At 41.5% G+C, this 22,797-nt stretch overlaps 1 protein-coding gene across 4 annotated transcripts in view; it reads left to right on the forward strand.

The window, feature by feature from the left end:
* Window positions 1–22,797, forward strand: part of PTK2 (protein tyrosine kinase 2) — a 95,353-nt gene that overhangs the window by 57,639 nt on the left and 14,917 nt on the right. For 2 of the 4 annotated variants that reach the window (XM_088534870.1, XM_088534876.1), the window contains exons 14-21: window positions 9,826–9,882; window positions 12,264–12,361; window positions 12,688–12,772; window positions 14,938–15,038; window positions 16,448–16,563; window positions 17,593–17,693; window positions 18,463–18,552; window positions 19,243–19,447. In XM_088534870.1, coding sequence (XP_088390996.1) covers window positions 9,826–9,882; window positions 12,264–12,361; window positions 12,688–12,772; window positions 14,938–15,038; window positions 16,448–16,563; window positions 17,593–17,693; window positions 18,463–18,552; window positions 19,243–19,447 — 853 coding nt within the window. Of the gene's footprint in view, window positions 1–5,617; window positions 5,702–6,955; window positions 6,974–9,825; window positions 9,883–11,194; window positions 11,216–12,263; window positions 12,362–12,687; window positions 12,773–14,937; window positions 15,039–16,447; window positions 16,564–17,592; window positions 17,694–18,462; window positions 18,553–19,242; window positions 19,448–22,797 lie in introns of all 4 variants that reach the window. The other 2 variants (XM_088534864.1, XM_088534853.1) reach the window with 2 other exon arrangements.

Below are 22,797 nucleotides of genomic sequence, written 5' to 3' on the forward strand. Positions count from 1 at the left end.
GGTAATAATGTTGTTTTTCTAGTCTCTACATTCCAAGATTTCTTTTTGGAGTTCCTGTATTTTGTGTTCTTAAAGTTTTTTTTATGGTTGAAGGAGAATGTTTTTCTTTTCCAGAGTCTGAAAACTAAGTCCTTCTAAGGGACTGAGTGTCCTCCTTAATAGAAACATATTTCTGAAGCCTTATAGTTAATGTTTACAAAGGAGAGTTTCAGTGCGCAAGTGTACCGCTATGATGACATATCCCTATAGGCATATGATATACATAGGTGTATTATGTATCCCTATAGATGCATATCCATGTGGCCACAAGCTTCCAGCATCATTTTTATGACCAAAATAAAGAGTGTCCACTCTTGACTTGCAATATCACCACAATGTTTATGTGACTATGTAGTTACACATCTTCCATGCATGAAGGAGAGATGGTCTGGTGTTTATTTAATTCCCAACTCCCTGTTCCTCTCCCCACCTCTATTCTTTTTCAAAAAGACAGTTAAGATTCTCCTCTTAGCATAGCAAGGCCAAAGAGACCTTGTGCAATGAAATAAGGGAAAGGATCTAGCATTGAAATGTCCATCAGGCCGCAGGGGTGTAACGGAGCTTCGTAGCTACTGTTACCTCACGGGGTCGAGTAGCAGCTCGTGTTGCTACAGGAGCCGCCCAGGAAACTTGGGGACAAGCAGGCAGACCCGCATGGAAAGCGAGAGGTTTTATTGAAAGAGGTATAGTAATAAACGGTCCTTGATTTTATTTTGGTCCTTCCCAAAGCTTTATTGCAGTCTCTGTGCAAATTTAGCCACTCTATCTCCTTGCCTGATAGGCTGCACTTTGAATTAGTGGTGTGGCTCAGAGCTGCCTCTTCTCCATTGCAGCAGCAGCAATTTGCTGTTAATATAAGGAATTTCAATACCATGTAATTGTGTAGATGAGGGTATCACGGAAAGATTAATGGTTACTGGGGAACCAGCCTTCATATAGAGCATCCAGCAAGCCAGAAGAGAGACAGAATCAGCAGTGCTGTGGATTCCCTAGCTGTCCCAAGCTGCCTCATGGTGTCACAGGCAAAACTGCCAGCAAATGCCCCTTCTTTCTTTCCAGTACCAAAATCAAAACCAATTCTGGATTTTTCTTGCGTTGTAGTGAGGTTCCACAGTGAAATGCTTGTGCTTGGGGCCTGTTTTTAAGCCATGTTACAAAACACTGGAAGCGCTGGCATGCAGAATGACTCGAGTCATTGCGTCTATTATTCAGTCTAAGTTTGCTCTTCCTTTTGGTAAGGACATGTGGAACATTTTCTTTTTTTCTGCCCCAAATTTAAGTAAGTGCCTCAAGTTTGACACAGATGCCAGTGCATTGACATAAAATAATTCAATAAATACCATCCCAGGTGCTTTCCTTAAGAATTTGAGTTCCTGAAGGTATGGACTTGTTTCAGACAAAGTAATAATTCGTGTAGATGCCAAGAAGTGTCTCTCCTGCTGACACCTGTAACCAACTTACAGTAGAAGAGCCGTGTGACATATCTGTAGTTCTAATACCCTTAGTACGAAAGGAAAGTTCTCCCCCTGCTTGGGGTTCAGGTTTTTCTCTGAAATTTTCGAGATCTGCATGTTAATGAAAGGTTTCTGGACTTCCTTTCTGAAATATTTATTAACATATCTTGAAGAATTTCTGGTGAAATGAAAGCTTGTTCTTCCCAAGTATTTTCAATATGCCAAAGCATACAAAAATATATATTTTTATTTGCTCTAGCCTTAAATAAAGACCTTTTCAAACTAGGAAAGGCTGAAGTTGGTTCTGGCAATCCAAAGCATCAGATGACTGGACCGAGGAGCTAAGAAATGTTCTCTTCTAGCCGTGTTTCACTGAACCTTGTTTGACCACATACCTGTTATTGCTGCCTCTTCTCCCATCTCTTCTTGCACTATCTGCCCTGTTGAAATCTTACCTTCCTTGCAACAGGCACCATCTTTCATCAGGTGCTAATAAGATGCCTACCAGTTTTCCCTGCTTTTTAAGCACAGTAATAATATTTATCCCTCAAAACTTGTTATATTTGTTTGCGTGTATGTGTGCATTTATACAGAAGTATAAATAAAAAGCACAATGAAATTTGATTTCAGATTTCTTTGGCATAGATCTGATGGTTTGGCTTAAGTTACTGTCACTCATCAGAAGCAACTAGTGCCCTAATAGCGAGTTGCAGCTTCTATCCCCTTCTCCCTCTACATCTGTCTTTACATCAAAAATAATTCTTTGTACTTGGCAGGAACGTACATTTGGGCAATGGTAGGGCTCAATATTTGAAATCGAGATAAATACATTCAATTTGCAAGAGGTAACATACCAGTTTATTACAGTTTTACAGCAAATATTGACCTTAGTGAGGTGATGCACATATTTCCCGGCGCACTTTTTTCCAAAAATAATAGTCTACCCAGTCAATTACTTACTATAATAAGTTCTTTATAGGACAAAATCAATAAAGCCATAGTTTGCTTGCTCCCTTTGCGCATAAATTCCTCCTGACTTAGAGTTCCTTGATTTCTCCTCCCCATCACCTTCCCTTCTGTAAATATGACTAGGAAGAATAAATATTGTAGCTTGGCATCCTTTGGCCAGCCCTAAAGGACCTTCTGGCCATTGCTGCTTTTAATCCTGTCTCTGCCAGAATCGGTGTTGAACAGAGAGCTGCAGAAAACAACGTTTCGGAAATGGGTTGAACAGGCAGTCCCAGCTGTCACTGGGATGTTCTGGTCCTGGTGGGTAAAATAATGCATCTCTAGGGAAGAAACCATAACTAGGGAGAGATGAATATGGAAAAAGACAGACCTTTCTGCAGGCACTAGCTCCAGGTATGTCCTTGGGGTGGGTTTTTAAGGCCTGGCATAGGAGCTGGGACTTGGCTCATAGTGGATGTTGGTTTTGTAGCTTTAATAAGTGCATATTTGGTGATGGAAATTGCAGGGCGTTTAAATCTCTGGTGTCAGACGTTACAGCAAACTCCTTACACCCTGTAACAGATCAAGGCCACCCTCTTCAACAGGGAAACAGGCAGCTTAGGGGGAAGCTCCTTGTCCTCGTGTTCCTTGGTTGACGTGGCTGTTGGTAGTAGCACAAACAGCGTTTTTAAATTAGAGCAGTAAGTGCAGAGTTAATGTTATGGCCTAAGTTGGGCAAGGGTGGAAAGACAAAATACGGGTTTATTGAATTACTTCTCTTGGCAGAGTGCAGTGTGTGATCTTTTCTGCTGATAAGTGCAAGAAAACACTTAAAGATGAGAAATATATCCTGAGTGTGTCCCTTAGTTCATATTTGAATGGACCACACTGGACAACCTACTGCTTCTGAAGGAAGAAGAGCCCCAAACTCATAGCATAAAGGATACATCCAAGTTATTCAGTAACCAGGGGAGTGTGAAGACTGTGCCCAGCTGTAGATCTGCTCTATGGACACAGGCCGAGGAGATGTTCAAGACTAAATGTTTCACAGATCAGTTCTCAAACCTTGGGCAACTCATTAGCCTCCAAGTTCACAAAGATTACCGTTTAGTTAATTAACCCAGCTGCTCTAATTAAGAGGCTCATCTACTGAAAGTAGCCCTGCTAAACTGCAGAATGTAAGATTCCAGCACTGTTGCATAAACTGGTGTGTTACCCTCTTGTATTTCAGCCTTACTAACCTACCATTGCTCCTCCTCTTAGATGCTAAGCCCAGAGTGGACTATGATTTCTTGTGTGTAACCTGATTTTCAGTGCCTGGCAAGTTCTCCCTGATTTCATGCACCTGGGTCACTGCTTGAGGAGAGCTCTCCCACCCACATTTTTCCCTTAGGATCCATTCTTTCGACTTGAGCTTTTGCACTGCTAGTAACGACCCTGTAGGACAACTACAGAAATGTCCCCCGTGTCACTAGCAGTGCTTCTTGTTTGCTGCGTGTTAGCACATTTGCTTTGACAGCTGCATTTGGTAAATATTCTCACTGCATACCACTCATTTCAAAAGCTTGAAAACAAATGGATTTATTCCTTCTACAGAATTTTTTAAAGCTTTTGTAAAGTTGATTCAGGAATATAGGACTCAATGCGAGCAGATTTTTAACATTTTTTGTAGCTAGACTTGAAGATCAAGAGTGGCAGCATCTCTTCCCTTTCAGGGGCATCTTGTGGTGCTGCCAGTGGCTCTGTGACCCCTTCTGCCATTTCACTACAGGGTTTGGTATTCCTGAAGTCCCTTATAATAATAGCAGGAATATTTCTCTATTTTTTACTATCTCCAAAGCTTTGTGAGGAAGCTCAGGCTCACCTTAGAATGATAATGCTGAAATTTATGCAGTGAAAAAGACATGTCCCTGTTGGTTAAGTAATATATCAACATGCTAGGTAAATATGGGTATTATACTAACATACTGAATAATAGTTTGCCTGCTTCTAACACAGGATCTCATTAATGTTTGCTGCTTTGATTAAAGCTGCACCCAGGAGCACGTTCCCCTGCCATGTGCATGTGTCAGCCTCAGCCTGTAGACCAGGCAGCGATGGAGCAGGTTCGGTACCGTCCCCCAAAATCTGCACCTCAAAATTTGGCATCTGAAAAATTGCCTGGCTTTTTATACGGTGATGCTTTGCATGAACATATCTGCTTTGATAGTGCCTCCATTTCTGGAGTCCACAAAAAAAATCAAGGTTTGTTTTTATTTTTTGTTACTTCGTTGGCTTTGGAAACCACATCTTACGTTTTCTGAGACAGAGGAAAAAGGAGGAAGGAGTAAAGCAGAGAGGAGCAACCAGATAACAAGAGAAATAACAGAAGGACAAAGATGTCCGCGGGCTCTTGGCATCTTTTTCTTTCCTTCTCTCTCAGCTTGTGAAATTGGTTGTGGTTTCTCTGCGGTCTCTCCTTCCCTGAATCTCTGTCCTTGTGACAAGAGCTAATCACATGCTGGAGGGTGACCAGGCCTGCAGGGATTTGGAGCCATTTCTCCAGGATGTTTTTGGAAATTTGGGAGTAGCAGCTCCAAGGCAGGTCCACTCTGGGCATAAAACTCCAGGCAGTTACTTCATGTCCTAAGGAGCATCCATGCTGGTTTTTGGTGGGATGCAGAAAACAGGGGCTTTGCCTTGTTCTGCCCAAGGGGGCCCTGTGAAATGCTGCTTTTGTGCCCAGCTCTTCTTGTGTGTGTCCAGCAAGTGAACACATCTGTGTTGAACTCCGGTGAGTGCCGCTGAGGTCAGGATTTGCCTGCTTGGTGTTTCAGGAGGGGAGCGCCCAGAAGCACCTTCCACTTCTTAGGAAGGTGCCGTCCTCTGCATTAGGAAGGGCAGATAGATACAGAGAGAGCGTTGGCAAAAGTTAGCTTTTTAACCAATCAACCACTTTTAAAGCGCACAATAAGAATAATTTATTTCTGGGGAAAGGAATTCTCAGGAAAACACCTAATGAGCCAGACATCTTCAAAACTTTCCATGTACCTGTTGGGCGCGTGCGGAGTTGTGCCGTAACCCTTTACTTCCTGCGTTCATTCACTGTAGATATTCTCTCTGGTCTCTTCTGGTTTTATTTCCAAATAATTTTTTTTTCCTTTCTCTCTCTCTTTCCTTTTCTTGCCTCTGTAAAGGAGTCAATCACTGTCAGCATAAAGTAAAGAAAGCGAGACGCTTTCTGCCTTTCGTCTTCTGTTCCCATGAGCCGCCGGCTACGGGTACTGCACTGCTCTTTGCCTAGGCTGCCTTGTTAACCCACGCTGAATATTAGACTAACTCAGTGGCTGTTCGTTCCCGACTTTAGACGTAGGCAAAAACAGAGTTCCAAGAATAATGGCCGTTAAGTTTCTGCTGCCCATCCCTTCCTCCTTGATTGGATTTTCCTGCATTGAATTTTCCTGCAATGGCCCAAAGTCGCTGATTGCTGTTTCTCTTGGGAACTTTGTCCCACCTGTCATGTGCTAGAATGGAAAACACATTGGTGATTCCACTGGCACGACTCTACAGTCCCCAAATACCCAATGTTTTATTGCATTTTTTTTTCCTTTTCTTTTTTTGGTCAATATATCTGAACCTCATTCTTGGACCCCTGCTACAGCATGCTCCTGAATGAAGTAGAATAGCATCAAGAAGCATCAATTAAGAGCACTTGAAAATTAAATATTGACTACAGCGATGCTTGTGGCTGCTTACTGGTTCAGCACTTGGAGAGGACCAGTTTGTCTTTGGTTGGGGTAAAAGGAATCGGAGGAATAGGTGCACTATTTCTGCAATATTAATGTGCATTTCCATTTTATAAATAATGTCTGAAGTGCATCAGCTTGTGTCGTGGGGAACGGTGCGGCTTACGGCCCCGCGGTGAATGCAGAACATGGGTTTATTTGAACAGATTCCCTGTAGAGTCGCTCCGTTTACCCCCCCCGCTACAACTTTCAAGCCTGTTTAACTATAAATGTTCCGTAAAATGAATCCTTACCTACTCTGTTTCTTCTCTGTGTCTTGGCGATGGCTTTGGGAGCACGTGTCCTTCGAAAGAGTCAAGCCCAGCTTTGGCTTTCCCAAGTCATGAGTGTCTCTGCGGAGCTCTACAAGCCAAATTGAAGGGACCCCTCTGGCTGGAGGAGAGCTGGCCTCTAGTGGAAGCACCCAATTAAATCACAAATTAGCAGTGCTTAATGATGCATTGGGGACAACCAGTTCCACTCCCAAATTTAATTTTTGTGTTTGCAAGTCATTAACTGTTTCCTCATACAAACTACTCCAAATATATCTCTATCCCCTGGGTTTAGGTGAGAAGTCTTAAACTCCACTACTTTTCTGGTTTCTCTTGAGTCAGGTATATAAGATAACTGCAGTCTTAATACTTTTGGATTACTCATGAATTTAATAGTATATTTTCCCCTCCCCCTTCTCTGTCCCTTCTCTCTCCCCCTCTGTTTTTCTCTCTCCTTGCATGCCACCTGGATCTGCAGATGAAATTAGTGGGGACGGTAATATGTTTTCTAGTCTGTGTGTTACTAACATGCAATATGCAGCTCTTATATCCATATACCGCTTAAATGCACATTTCAGTTATCAAATTTATGCAAATTGTAGTATTAAAAAGCCATGGTACCAGCTAAGATACCCTGTACTTTACAGGTGACGCAACTAACACTCTCTGCTCAATGAATAGAAAAAAATGGGAGGGAAATGTTTCCACCATGTGGGGATTTGGGATTGCATGTGTTTGCGGTGCGAGTGCTGGCATGGCGCAAAGCAGCTTTCTGGGGTCTCAGGAGTGGCCACTGGTTTTGGTTAAAATGGTGGCATCACAGGTTTTCCTTGGCCAATGACCTTTGAATGGTAAACAAGTCTATTGAGGGATGCTTGACTTTAAAGACATGGTGGCATCAAAGTGCTCTGCTGTCCACTAGTGTTTCTTGCATAAAAAAGAAGCTATGGAAAACTTTGATTAAATATCTGAAATATTACTCAGATTTCAGCTGTTCCAAGGCCTAACTCTAATGGAAGAGAAGGGAAAGAGATTTGTGGCTTTCCACTCAGTAAAATGCCAAGGGGATATTCTTCCCTTCAGATATCAATCATTTGAAGATAATGCCACCACAATTTTCTTTTCTAAAAAAATTCAAAACACAAAGTTTTTCTGTCATAAATTCAGAAATTTTTAGTGTCTAATTCCTTTTATAAACTTATGGAATTTGAGAGACACTGGGAAAAGAAAACATATAAAGGGAAATGTCACAGGGGTAAAACTGATGAATTGGCTGGCACAGATGTCCTCTACTGGGACTCGTTTTTCCTGTGCTGTAATAAATATATTCTGATAAGGCACCAAGTGGCCAACTCCCATATATATTACCATGTTCATAAAGCAGTGTGGAAAGCCTTGCCTCAATGAGTTTTGTTTTACACTCATTTTTCTCTGTGGGTCCTGCAAAATTCCTGGTAGAAACTTGTCTTCCGGGACTCTAGCCATGGTGTAAAGTCTGCAAGCGATGGAGGTCCCTGATGCCTTCGGTGCAGAGCACTTCAAGCACTCGTCACTGTTACGCCTTGATTAAGTTTCCCTCCTCTTCCCAGAAAGAATGAAGATAGATGGGAACCGTTTTCTGCCCTATGAGCTTTATATCCCCGAAGTATGAAGTGCATACCAAGGAATATTTGTTAATTAACTACCTTTAATTCATTTGGTTTGGCCAGCTGAAGACCCTTCCAGCTTCAGTTGAGTTTTGGGCAAAATATCAAAGCCTGTAAGCTGGCCTGCAGTGATCTGATAATGCTTTTAACATGAAGGAACATCATTAATTAAAATGGAGAGATGAACAAGCCAAGCCATTTGCCACATTTTGTAAGCCCTGTTCCATAATGTAGTGTGGCAAACGTTTTGATTTTCTGTTTTAATGACCAGCTCTAGTGCCCAAATTCCTTTAATTCTTCTTGAAGCTGTTTATAATCTCACTCCTTCATTCATTACATGCCTATATAAAGTACTCTCTGGCATCTGCCTCAATTAATAGCTCAAAAAGATAGTTGATTTATATATAGATATTTATGTATAATGCTTGGCCTAGCAACTTAAAAATATCCCACCATAATATGACAGGAAAGCAGAATGATTTATCGCAGTTATCTTGCTTTCACAGTTATGTTTTCTTTCAGATAAGTACTTAGTTTTTATTTCCAAATTAGAGATTATTTTGTATAAAAAGAACATTTATAACATATGGAGGAAAAACAAATACCAAAAAAAAAAGATAAAAATGTATGCTTCCTTTTTTCCATGAGCTTAGACACTCTCTGCTTACACAGCATAGGCATTCTGTTTTTACTAGATAAAATATATTACTACAGGTGTTGGGTTTTGAGTGCCTTTCTTATGTATTTAAAGAAAGCTGATGAAGAGAATTTAATGGCCTTGCAGTGAAAAATCCTCTCGCTGTTGTGCATTGGGTTTGTCAACCAAAATGAGAATTTATCTGATGGCGAGGAAGTGATCTTCTCACACTGGAGACTTTTTAGAGCAAGAGGAGGATCGTCTGATAGGACTTGACACTGTTTAGACCATTTTGAGAACTGCTGATGTAAAAATAAGTCGTAAAGGAAGAAGAGGAGTCTTTCTTCTTAAAAGTTTGAGAATGTATGTTTTCCAAAAACTAACTGGGAGGTGCTGATCCTGGATAGCAAAACTGGCTAGTTGTTGGAGTGAATTTCCATTAAACAAGGAAAACTAAGATTTAAAAGAGGAAGAAAGGGTGAAAGGCCAGAGTTTGACCTTGAAGGATCTTCACGCTCTTAAGAGAACCTATGGAAAATTATTCACCTTGCCACACTGACTGGAGGTAGATGCTGCCCTAGAACATCTTTACTATCTGTTCTGCTTCTAAGATAGAGCAAAACTAGCACACCTTTATTCACTCTTCATGGAAAATAAAGGCATTTAGCCTGTTGATATTTTCTGTTTTTATCCATTAACAACAATGTTTTCTCTATTTTTTGTGGTGGGAATTTGCTGATAAAAACGGTTTTTTCTTTAAGTCATCACTTGGGACGGATTGGCTTCAGTGACAGAGCTTACAGGTTTTTGAAATACAAGTGAATTCTGCTTTTATTCCCTGTTCAGCGCCCTTACGTGACATAGTGGAACAGGCACTGAAGTCATCATCACTTCCATAAGCAACTCATGCATGAGCAAGTTGAGGTCATGCTGTGGCAAATGGCTCCCAGCAGCGGGGAAGTTGGGGTTGTGGCTTATCAGCGTTGATAAATTGGAGATGGTGGTAAAAAGATGGAATTTGTTGTCACTTGCTTTTCCCGAAACTCTTTAATTCGTCCTTTACAGAAACAGATGACTATGCGGAGATTATAGATGAAGAAGATACTTACACAATGCCCTCAAGTAAGTACGCCTGCTCACCTGGGAGCTTTGGTCTCACAGTTTCTTAGGCTTAGTGGGGACTGAGTCTTGTACTTCAACCTTAAATAATACATGGGCAACGAAAATGCTCGTGGTGGAAGATGTTCTAAAAACTCATGCATTCCATGTCCTTCAAATTCAACTTTTAGAGCAAAGACAAGACAGTCAAATTCTGCCACAAGTTTTGCTGTTGTCAAAAACTGTACAGTAAAATCTGTTTATTTAATCTCAAAATGCAGGATTTTTATTTGGGATCATGAATGCATGCGTAGAAAAAGGAGTGGATATAATTTCTTTGCTAAGAGCAAACAGCTGGGGAAATCTTTAGCTTTTGCATGTTGCTCTGTAGTTTTATCTCAGCCCTGCTCTGTGGCAGACTTGCTGCTCTAAATTCCTTGATGCTTTAGGAGCATAAAAATGCCAAGTTTCTTTCTGAATCTTCATCTTTGAAGTCAGAAAAAAAGATAATGCAATAGCCTATGCAAGCGTTTTATCTCCTGGCATGTTTGAATTAGAGCATAATCATGCTCAAGGAAGTTTAGTGTTGTGGTGTTACAAATTATGTCTGCAAACCAAGGTTGCATTATGGCAGTCTAGGACTTCAGTAGCAGTAGAGGAGCAGGGCACACACTTGCAGAAACGTCAGCTTCGGCTGGGACGAAAGGGGAGATGCCGCTAACCTAGGACAATGGAGAACAAGGGATGTTTCTGAGGATTTCAAGAGATTCCTCCCTTACAGGGGAGGAATCTTCCATAGTCATTTCAGTGTTTACAATGCAGTGCTCTATCATGGCAAGCAATAAAGCAAAAATACCTGTGTTTTCCCAAAACAAACACGTGTTTTGAATGTTCTGCAGTAAGTCAGTACAGGGCGCTACGAAAATAACTGCAGAATCCAAGGATACTGTGGTAGATGAAATACATGTTAGCATATTGACTCTGTATGTATTTTTTTGCAATCTTTTCACTTAAGTTCTCATGTTCCTTGTGAGCTCAGCCCTGGATGATACTGAACACCTAAGTAGACCTTCAGCCGAGCGCCCACGAGCTGCGCCCTTGGAGTGATGCTCATTAAGTGCTTTGCTGAAGGGGCCTCAGGTGTTCAGCTCTCGAAGGACTGAGCCAGGAAAGATAACCAGACGCATGACTTCTGTTAATGTAAACTTGAAATTGCTTCAATGTGTTATTTCTTCTTTTTGTTTTTAATAAATTCAAATATATTTGTCCTTGTCTTGTTAATTTTAAGAAGCTCTCTCTAAGTAAGCATTTGATTTTTCTCTTAATTGCACTGCAGAAAGCTATGGAATAGATGAAGGTAACAGGAGACCCTTTACCCATCTCTGTGTGCTTGCAGTTTGGAATGATGTGGGGTTTTTCAATTTACTATCACTTTCATTTAATAAGCATTTTTTATTTATCGTTAAACGGGCTAGGCTGGGGATTTTAAAGAGGAAAATGCAGTATCTAAAACAAGAGTTGGAGAAAAAGACATTGATCCCTTTGTTATCTGGCTAGAAGACATTAATTTTGTAGTGTTAATGAAGCCATAAAATATGAAATAATGAAGCCGTGAAGTCTAAGCTGCTTGATTATATTTTTTTCTCTGAATAATAGAAAAAGAAGTGAAAATATACTATAAATATCTTTTTGCTACTCCTGAAATATTTTTCCATGTCTTCTAGAAATTAAATTGCAAAGTAATTCACTTACAACTGATTAGATGTTTTTCTGAAGCGGTGAGCTGTTTTTATCAGTAATATCTCTACTCTATTAAACCACAAAGCGAACAAAATTGCTTAAGTTCCAGAACATCTTATCAACTTCATTTCAATTATACGCCGACAGAAGTGTAGTGCACTCAAATTTTTTCTCTTTTATTTGATCTTTATTTCCTATGGTGTTGTTTTCATTTTTTTTTTCTTGCAGTTGCCTCTTTAAAAATTCTCCTGGCTCATTTGATGGTTCAAAGATCTAAAATCCCCCAGAATGGAGTTCTCTTAAACGTATAAAAGCATGTGTGTGTGGGCTGTGTTTAAAACATTCCATATTGCCATAGGCTGTTTGCATTCTTTGTCTTTTATAAGCTGTAATTACAAAAGATTTAATTGTATCTTTTGCATTGAAATAAATAATTCAGTCAACTTAGCAAATTAAATGTCAATATTCCCATTTCATTGCTTTAATTGCAATGTTTAAGAGGACTCCTCTGTGAGTACGCAGTATTTGTATAGGTTGGTGTGCAGCAGATGTTAATCTTAGTTGTTCATATGTGAGACATTTGAGTGACTGACTTTGAGTTTGGTATCTTGTGGATTATTTCTTTGCTAGAAACTTGGTATTTTAAGTGCATTCTGTTTTTGCAGCCAGGGATTATGAAATTCAACGGGAGAGAATTGAGCTGGGGCGCTGCATCGGTGAAGGTCAGTTTGGAGATGTGCACCAAGGAGTTTACATGAGTCCAGTAAGTGTCACTTCTGAGATAATAAAGCTAATGGCTAGTTATAAAAATACTGTATGCCTCTAAATGCCGTGGATTGAGTCCACTGGGAGAAGCAAGCATTGACTGGTTTTGGTCTACTTAAAAGTATATTCAGCATGTACAGCACGTTCAACATTTTTGAACTGATGTAGAAGACTTCCTGCTTCCAGGGTAGTCACTTTGCTCTACATTCCCATCAGGAAATAAATAGCAATAGCCAAGTGAACGCTTCAGTTTGAGTGTGTCCAAGCCTGGTAAGCGCAGGCACGTGGCCTCATTTCAGTTATTCCTCATCTTTTGTCTTTCAGGAAAATCCAGCCATGGCTGTTGCAATCAAAACCTGTAAAAACTGCACCTCAGACAGCGTTAGAGAAAAGTTCTTACAAGAAGCCTGTGAGTATTTAAATATTTCTCCAGGGCTTGCTTCTAGAAGTGGTCTCTGCAAAGACTTTGCAGCCATCTGTGCCTCAAGCAGCTGCTACTAGTTTAAATGCTTGATATATAAAACCAGGAAGTTACAAAAATATGTAAATGTTAGTATATTTATATAAAATGCATAAAAATAATTTTTATGTATGTATATGTAGCCTGCACTTATATTCCCACTTGTATAACATGAGCTTTGTCTTCTGCCATATGCACCAGGCAGACTGCACGATGCCCTCCACTGCCCGGGCATAGGACCGTGCATAGAAAACTTGATGTTTTTCAAAATTAAGCAGGGATGTCCAACTCTCTAAGACTTGATAAGCAGTTTTGGCATGTTAGAGATCTGATCCTCTGTTTCCTCTTTTTCTCCATTGAATTAAAAAGAAATAAAGTGCTTGTTGGAGTGCATTGCACCACCTTTGGAGAGTCAGATTGCTGTCCTTCCTAGCAAAGTTTACTAAAATGTTATGTCTAAAAGAAATCTGTTTAGGTGATTTGGATTTTAAAATTTTAATGATATGCATCCAAGTTTTGAAATAATTGCTGACAAATCCTGCAATTCCCCCAACGGTGCTTTTCATACATGGCCAAAAGGCTTTCTGAATTTCTAAGAATGCCATAAACTTTGCGAGTGTTCATAAATCTCGCTGGTACCAGTGCAAAATTTCTGGAAGAGCATTATTTTTTCCCTGATGTCAGTGGCATTTGTGAGCAAAATAATATGAGACACACACCTTAATTTTGCCTGTTTTCCTCTGCTACTGTATTGCTGAGGAACTTGCAGGGCTGCTGTGTCCTTGGTTAAGGACACTCGGTATTCCCATGTTCAAGGATATTTTCTGACTATCAACAAAATCTGTGTTTGTAGCTAATAGCTTTTCTTTTTTAAATATAGTTTTTTAAAATTTATTATTGCTTTTTTCAATTACGTTCATAGTTGTTGGCAAAGTAAATACCATGGCTCATGGTAATATCTTAGCAGTCAAGGATATGCTGCTGATTCCTAATCTATTAAGAATTGTAATTAATTAAAAATAATTACTTGTGTGCTGGGAGGTCCTTACTGCACTTTGAACTTGGCCAATCAGAAATGCTCGTGTAGCAGGGAGAGGGCTGGTTTTTAATTTTGATGTGATCAAGCTGTATTCCTGCTTCACTTTTACATCAATGAAGCAACATTTTTGTGTTATAAATCATATTCAGAATTGCTTTTGAGCTTGATTAGCTGCAAGAGAACCATAAAACTAAAAGACTTGGGATAGATACTTCATTTACAAAGGTTTTAATAACAAGTTGGGTTCAGAGATTCTAGTTTAGTAGTGCATCCTTTTTATCAGGATGCTGGAAACCACTTCCTTCCCCCTCTATAAAATCCTCTTTAATTCAAAAAGGTGGCAAATCTGAATGATTCAAGGATTCAGCTTCAATTCTATATGATGTTTTACCATTTGGTATTGCCCAGCTGATATTTCTGCATGCCCTTTTTTCTTTTTTTTCCTTTCTAACAATGTGTTAAACTGTCTTATTAACTGAAAAGCAAAATAACAAGAGTGTTCTGCTCATTTTTTTGAGTTGAAGCAGACTCTTCAGTTGTGTAGATACCATGTATTTCTGTTGATGCTGTAAACTGTAAATGTGAAAGAGATGCTACCTTATGATTACATTAGCAATATTGGTCATGTATGTGTGAGAAAATGAATACTTAATCAGGAGACTGATGTTTTACTTAACCTACCAAATACATCTTCCCACAGCATTAATCAACATTTATCCATCTTGCTGCATCAAATGTGCTGTGACTGCCCGGCTGAGCCTGAGGAGCTAATTAAGCCCATAGAAAATAAAAGCAGTTGGGAACATAATCATTAAAGGAGATGTTGTGTTGATGCCATAAATGACAGGCAGGATCTCGGGCTGTCTGCAGCCACGATGCAGAATCTCAAGCAGACGTTAAGGCAGCACACGTGGAAAAGCCCACAGAACTGTTATTGTGCCTCCTGGCTTTTGGTGGCTCAGTTATAGACTAAGAGCTTCTCAAGTTTGTTGTTTTGTTGCCAAAACAGAACAAAACAGATCTTGCACTAACTGTTACGTTTGATGCACTAACTTGATTTGTTTTTTGCTTTTAGTAACGATGCGTCAGTTTGATCATCCTCACATCGTGAAGCTCATTGGAGTTATCACAGAAAACCCCGTTTGGATCATCATGGAGCTCTGTACGCTGGGCGAGGTGGGGAAAAAATCTCATCCATCTTTGGCCTTCACCTTTTGAGTTGATACTTTTGTAAAACACTGAAAAATCATTTGTTTCTGTGCTAATGCAGAGTGGTCTGAAAAGCTACGTGGAGGCAAACTCCTCAAATGTGCTGCCATGTCTGTGTGCAGAATTATGGATTCAGAAGCCACAGAATTTGGCCTAATCCCGCTGCTAAGGGAGCATCAGCAGCTCAAACCACAGTGATTTAGTTGCTTTTCCAAAGTGTGAATGAGAGCTCTGACAATAAGACAACGATTGTGAGACAACGTTTGCAAACATACCTTCTTGGGGCAAAAAATATACAGTATATCTTTTATTCCCCCAAAATGTGTTGTGTGTGTAACCATTAGGGAAAGCTGAGAGCCCATTTTGCTCTTCCTGGGCAAAGAACTTACAAAGTTTTGCTGACAGTAGTTAAAGCTACAATTTTTCACCTTTTAGAAGGTAGCTTCCTGAGTGATGCTTTTCTCCATGAACACTGAATTTATTCTGGTTATTTTCTGTTCCGATGTCTGTAGCAGGGACCCTAGGGAAGAAAAATGAGGTTTTCCTCATTATTATGTCTTTTGAATGAATAGTTTAAACAGACCTCAACTTTTTTGATTGACTTTTATGGATCTCAGCTTCTACGATCGACTCTTTTTCTTTGAGCCACATTCTTGTGAATGTTTGAGATGAAGTATTTTTATTTAGTGCATTAGAAGACATTCAGTTTAATTCTCAGTTGGCCAAGTTGAAACAAAGGGAAGAAAATGCCAGCAAAGCTGTATTACACAGGTCATCTACTCTCAACACTTTGCAGTTCTCCTTTCCAGTACACAAATTGTTTTAAACACCTCATATTAATTTTAAAAGAAAAGTCTATTATTTCTTGCTTGCCCTATACCAGAAATAGTTTTATAAAAAGTCTTCATTGATATTAGGTACTCTGAGCTGAAGCTGGGTATTTTAGCAAATGTGAATGTAAATGTAAAACAATGCTGCCCAAACAATACTAATCTCCCTGGTATTCACACTGGCCACATACCACTGCCTCCCGGAATTATCTAGGCCAAAAATGAGCAGTTTTCAAGGAAAGAATTCAGGGAAAGACAAGGAATGCTTGAGTCTGGACCAGCAGCAGCATATGTGTTTTGTCTTCAAGAAGTCCCTGAATGCGATGCAAAAATTTTGTCATGGTTTAGCTAACAGTTTCCACACACACAAAAATCTGTCAGGTTTTCCCCCACTGTTGCGTGACTATTGATTTTGTTTTGTCCTCCGGTCTAAGGGGAGGGCACGTCAGTTGGTACTTGGGTAAACTTTACACTTTAAGGTACGCTTTATTCAAATAATTTACCTTTTTTGTCATTCTTTCCTTTTTTTCTTCTTTGTGCAAAAAGCTGAGATCGTTTTTGCAAGTAAGAAAATACAGCTTGGATCTGGCCTCTTTGATACTCTACGCATACCAGCTTAGCACAGCACTTGCCTACTTAGAGAGCAAGAGATTTGTACATAGGTAAGATCTGATGGAAAACACACCTGTGTATGTATGCATATATATTTTTATATGTATCTGCTAATAATTTTAGGATATGAGAAGTGTCCTAGATAGTTGCTGAACTTACTAAGTGAAGCCAAACCTTTACAAGACATAGAATTATAGAATGCTTAAGGTTGCAAGGGACCTCTGGGGATCATCTAGTCCAACCCCCCTGCACATACAGGGTCACCCAAGGCACGGGGCACAGGACTGCGTACAGGTGGGCCTTGAAGATCTCCAAGACGGAGACTCCACAACCTCTCTGGGCAGCCTGTTCCAGTGCTCTGTCATCCTCACTGCTAGTACATTTGTCCTTAAGTTCCTGCGAAACTTTTGGTTTTTCAGTTTGTGGCCGTTTCCTCTAGTTCTGTCAGTGCCACCACTGGAAAGAGGCTGCCCCCTCCTCCCTGCTGTGGTTGCACACTTCGAAGCTTCCTTGCTATTTTGTTTTCCTTGGCTTCTCTTGATGGTTGTATAGCAGCAATTCTTAGACACTCCTTAAATCCACTCGCCTGTTTTATGTTAGATTCCGTGTTAGTGTTTTTTAGGCTTTATTTTGAGGTTCTGCAACCAAAATTCACCCTTTTCAAGAGTGACACCTGCTGGCCCACTGCTAGATTGACCTAGAGACGTTGCTGTCTTTAGTCAGAAGGATGGACACCTCAGCTGGGTTGTTGCTTTATGTGTTTTCCCTGCCTAAATTGGTTAGCCTGTGAGCTTTAAATAAACTATTTTTCTCTAATATTGCATCAATAGTTATATTTTTATATGATATTTGTTAAAGATCATATGCACTACAGTATTTCTTCAAGCTTTTCATTAGCAATGGAGAATGTCATGTAGTCTTTTTCTCTACATGGAGAGCTAAACCATGCTTAGAAAAATAATTTGGCCCTCTCCAAGGAGTCTGGTACTTCTGGGATGTAAAGTATATTCCTTTTGATGGTATTTTGCCACTTTATGTTTTTTTAGATGACTGGAAATAGTGTCTCCTCTCTTTGGCAGGGATATTGCTGCTAGAAATGTGCTGGTGTCTGCCACTGACTGTGTGAAATTGGGTGATTTTGGGTTATCCCGATATATGGAAGACAGTACTTACTATAAAGGTAAGTTACCGTTTTGGATTTGCAGGTAAAATTGTGTTCTTTAGGACAAGCTTACAGTGCTTCCTTTGCAATTTTAGGTTATCCACATGTGAGGCTTAAGATATGTTCGTATTCATGGCATAGTCTGAGTTTAAGATTACCTACAGATGCTCATCAGGAGTTTGTCCTGGTGTTATGTGCTGCAAAATAGCAAATAGCAGTAGGGACTACAGAGATTTAGTAGAAAAAAAACTCTTTGAAACCTACTTTTTTGCATTTTATATGGAAAACTGAGATGTTAACTCATCTGTGAGATATCCTGAAGTGCCTGATAAATGGGAAACAGAGCAGAACAGAGATGGCGTTATAGGGAGCCAAACGATGGCATTTAAAATCTGGTGCCTATTATGAAAGCGTGATTTTATATATTTAATCTTGACTGTATATCTAAGTTTCCTTCTCATATGCAAAAACATCCCTTACCTGAACCCCTGCTCCCCAGAATGTTTCCTTATGTCCCTTGTGTCTCTTGGTAACAGCACTAGGTTTTGCATGAGCAGGATTTGATATCAGGATGTAGCTTGAAATCAAAAGAAATCCCTTAAAATCCAAAGAAATCACTCAAAATTAGGATGAGCCTCTGCTCAGTCAGTCCGTGTGTTTAAGCAACACAGAGCTGCTGCCTCCAGAAATCTCTTGGGTGAAACAGGAGGGTTGAAGAGAGGTTTTGCGCTATTGCTTGAACCCCGCAGCAGAAATCACATCCTCCCTGCTCTTCCCTCCCCTGCAGCTTCCAAGGGCAAGTTGCCCATCAAATGGATGGCTCCAGAGTCAATCAACTTCCGACGCTTTACCTCAGCTAGCGATGTGTGGATGTTTGGTAAGCAACAAGCAGTCGTTTGGGCTTTTTCATGGCCTTGATTTCTAAGCTTGGTTCTTTCGAAATATGTAAGTTTGGATGAGGCTGGTCCCCCAGGTCCCCTGGAGCTTCATGGTCTGTTGGTCAGGATGGACAAGAAAGGTGATGGGGCCTCAAGGAAGAGCAGGACTAGCAAATAAGAATTCAGTTTATTTAAAAAATAAAGTCAGAATGTTTTTAAGCATACATGATTTTAAACATATATGATTTTTACTGGGTGCAGAAAAGTCTGAAGATAACGTGGGTGCAGTTAGAGTCAAAAAAACTAAGTGTGTGGATCACTGTGGCTGATCTGAACCGGGCACACCGTTTTCCTCTATGTGCTTCTAACGCAGTTTCAACAGAAACTGTTTCACCCCACAGTTTCTGCACCAAAAATGTGGCTCGACGCCAGCGTTGACTCCCTCAAAGCCAAATCACCCTCTGCAAGTTGAAACGAGCCAGCTGGAACGAGTCAGAGAGCAAACGCAGCCCACGGCGCTTCCCGTGCCGAGCAGCCGCTCGGGTTTGCAAGGGGCCAAGCGTAGCCGTGCGCGTGGCAGTTCCTGCCGTTGGCCCAGGCCTTGTGTTTCAGGAGTTGGGTTGGCTTTGAAGGTGTCTTTTTGATACCCATTTCATCATCCACTGACCCTGGGGAGTTGTGTTTCTCAGGTGTGTGTATGTGGGAGATCCTCATGCACGGCGTGAAGCCCTTCCAGGGGGTGAAGAACAACGACGTGATCGGCCGCATCGAGAACGGCGAGCGCCTGCCCATGCCTCCAAACTGCCCTCCCACCCTCTACAGCCTTATGACCAAGTGCTGGGCCTACGACCCGAGCCGGCGACCCAGGTTTACTGAACTCAAAGCACAACTCAGGTAGGGTTATACCTCTGAAGGACGGTTTCCATGTTCAAAGACGTTTCTTTTTGCTGCACATTTTCTTAAAACGTTCTCTTTCCATGAAAAACGCTAGACCATGTATCCGTATCTCAGTTTTTCCAGCTGAGTCTTAAGCCAGAAAGCATCAGAGATGTTATATGAGCACATTTCATGTTTACAGTCACCTTTGAGATCTTCTGAGCGCTCAATGTTTATTTTGCTAGGTCAACAGTAGCCTTGAAAGCAAAGTTTAAGTTTCTTTCAGCTATAAATCCAGTGGCTTGGTTGCAATTCGCTGCCAAATACTTCTGGGTTAAATTTTGCCTGATTTCAAAAGCTGTGCTTTGCAGCACAGTGTATTTTCATAAAACAATTTGAGCTGTCACTGGGTGTCCAAGTATACGGGTGATTCAGGCGATTAAAATAAGTGGTGATTTTACTCTAATTCTGATGCTCTTTCAGAGCTGCTGCGTGGATAACTTGTCCTGCTCTGTAGCTATCTTTAAGTCTTTTCCTCTTCATTAAAATGTCGTGCTGTGGCACTGTCTGGTATGCCTGGAAATCCTGCATAGACTAATAATTTGTATAATTATGGAGGGACATGGGCCCTGTCCCAAAGAACGTATCATTATAAGTGAGTATCTTGCCAAGAAGGGGAGAGGGAAAGTAAAGCCAGGGCAGTGAAGTAAATGCAGCCCTTACTTGGAGGGCTTGAGCAGCACAAGTCAGCAGCAAGGAGATGCAGGAGAGGTGTCACCAGAATAAGGGGACAGACCAGTGTCCCCGAGCCTGACTCTTCTCAGGGAGGCGCAGCCGAAGGGTGAGGAGTAAGTCCCAGGTTGCAGCAAGGCAGATCCCAGCTGGATCGAAAGGAGCAAATGTTTTTCCAGAGAGCATGGTTGAGCACCAAAACAGGTCTGGAGAGCTTGGGATTTCTGTGCTGGGAACTTTCAGATCTGGACTGGCCTCCATTAGGTCCTGTTTTAGACCTCCAGGAGACCTTCCAGCCTAAAGCTTAACTCGCTGAAAGGTGAACCAAGGAAGGGTATTTTTGCTCCTCTTGTGGTGCTCCGTGACTTGAGACACTCTTTAAGAGGAAAAGCTGCCTTCTGCGGCCACAGCAAGCCTTAAATCCATCTTCTCCTCCCCAAAGCGGAGGCTTTTCTGCCACGCCAAATGGGTGACCTTCCTGTGCTGTTGTCCTTCAGGCTTCTCTGCGCCGCACGAAGTCGCTGGAAAGACTGCCAGTTCCCTCCCCATGAGACAATCTCGGGCAGCTAGGAAAGAGGGGGTTTCAGAATTCAAATTCCCATGAACTTGCAAAAATAAGCCATTTCCCTGGTGGCCTTTTCTGTGTGTTGTTTCTGCTGCTCTTTCTGGATACTCTCCAGGACAGTTTTTCCAAGCTGGGAGCAGGCAAAGTTACGTGCTTGAAGCCAACGCTGTATCGCCAAAACATTCCTCTCTCTTAATGACAAGAGTCTATGAGTTTGGGAAGAAAAACCTTTTTTTCTGCATCTGAAGTAGCACTGATGGGAGCATAAACAACTCATGTGCTCTTGCTGTTTGCTGCTTTCCCCATTTCATGCTGACATCTGCTTTGCACAAACATTTTTTGAAGCTGCTTGTGCCCTGTGGGGTGGCTGATTTCTGTAGAATTTATAGATCACTGTTGAGGTCATAGGAAAACAGGGTGTTTTTCTACATTTTGTTCTGGGTCCAAAAATTGTATAGGGACCAGCAAGGCTTCAGAGCAAGCACAGAAGCAAATAGATTTTCAGCCTCACTCTTCCTCTGTTCTTTGCTATCTGTAGAGGTGCAATGTGCTGCAGGTGTTGTGTTGGGAAGGTAACACCAGTATAGGCACAGACTTGGTCACAAGTCATCTCCCAGGCTTGTGCTTTCAAGTGTGGCACCCCAAATGACCCTTTGGTTGGTAGTGCTAATCGTAATAATATCTTAATATGAATTCAGGGATGTTTCATTGCAGCATTGAACGCATTTCTTATCAGGTACCCATTGCCATTGCCTCCTCTCTACTGAAAATAGCAAATTAAGGAGAGTTTTTATCCCTGCTGTGAGATAATTAACCTGTGAGGACTGGACTTAGGCCTTTCTGTGCCCGTGTTTGCTGTAGCTCTTTCAGTATTGCTTCTTAGTAGAAGAAAACAAGTGTTTCACATTAAACCAGAAGAACACAAAAACTAAAACGTCGGCGCTATGGTATCGGCGAACACGATCTCCTGAAGTACACGGAGATATTTTGGGATTTCCCATACTCCTGCACGCAGACTCCTTTTCAGTGGCACAGGCCTGTTTTAGTAAACGGGCTCTTCGTCAAGTGAATGAGCTTATCAGTTCAGGGAGCTTTTAGTAGCTGGGATGACTAATCAGGCTCCTCGGCCTCAGACGAGCGACGTTTGCTCAGACCACCTTAAGGTTTGCTGCGGAAGTGGTATGAATAGAAAACCTTCTCCTCCTTGCTTGTCTTTGCTGCTAAAAATATCCACAGTTTGGGAAAATATGCCTAGATCTGACTGGCCTGACCTTCTGCAAACTGGAAGATGCTGTTCAGAGCCGGCAAGCAGCTGCGCGGAGAAAAGGGCAAAAATATCCCTTGGCCTCCGGGTGCTCCAGGCCTGGGCTTCCTGGAGCAGAAACAAGGGCATTTTTGTAAGTGGTTTTTAGCCTTTGCCTTGGGCCAAATCCTGTTTCATTTTCTCTTCCGGCGGCAGCGCTCCGGGATTGTCCTTGCACAGGGCGGCTCCTTGGCTTGCTTGGAGAGCAGCTCCTGGTGGCCCAGCCGAAGGAGCTGCCGGGGTGAGGTGGAAAGCTGAGCCGCTGTTGGGAAAATCCATCCTTTTGGCAGGAATTCCTAACAGCATTAATTCCAGTCAATGCTGTTGAGCTTCCTTGGGGCGTATGAAACACTTGGCACCGTGAACACCGTGTTGATCGCAGCGGTCGACAAGGCGCCCCTGAAGTCGGCTCCTTGTAGCTGACTTCTGCCCCATCTCTTTTACTCCCATTAGAGCCCAACAGCTCTTTCAAAGGCTTGTTGCAAAATACATTTTGTGTAAAATACATATTTATTTTTACTTGGGATCCCGTGATATTTCTTGGAAGAAGCAAACGTAGCCACGGTTCCGGGCTGTGGCCCCGTGTTGACCGATTTCTCGAGCTCCAGAAAGGCTACGTGCCAGCTAGCCCAAGTGGAGCCTGAAAAGCAGCGTTTCTGCTAGCGCTTGGTGGACTTGAGGAAGAAATAATTGAGCGTCCGTCCCCCCCGGGGCGCTGCCACCGTGTTTGTGCCGTGGTTTTATCAGGATTCCTTGTGCACATAACTT

This window comes from Tinamus guttatus, unplaced genomic scaffold (genome assembly GCF_059628265.1).
Source record: "Tinamus guttatus ecotype Peru unplaced genomic scaffold, ASM5962826v1 Tinamus_guttatus_pri_ptg000038l, whole genome shotgun sequence".
NCBI lineage: Eukaryota > Metazoa > Chordata > Aves > Tinamiformes > Tinamidae > Tinamus > Tinamus guttatus.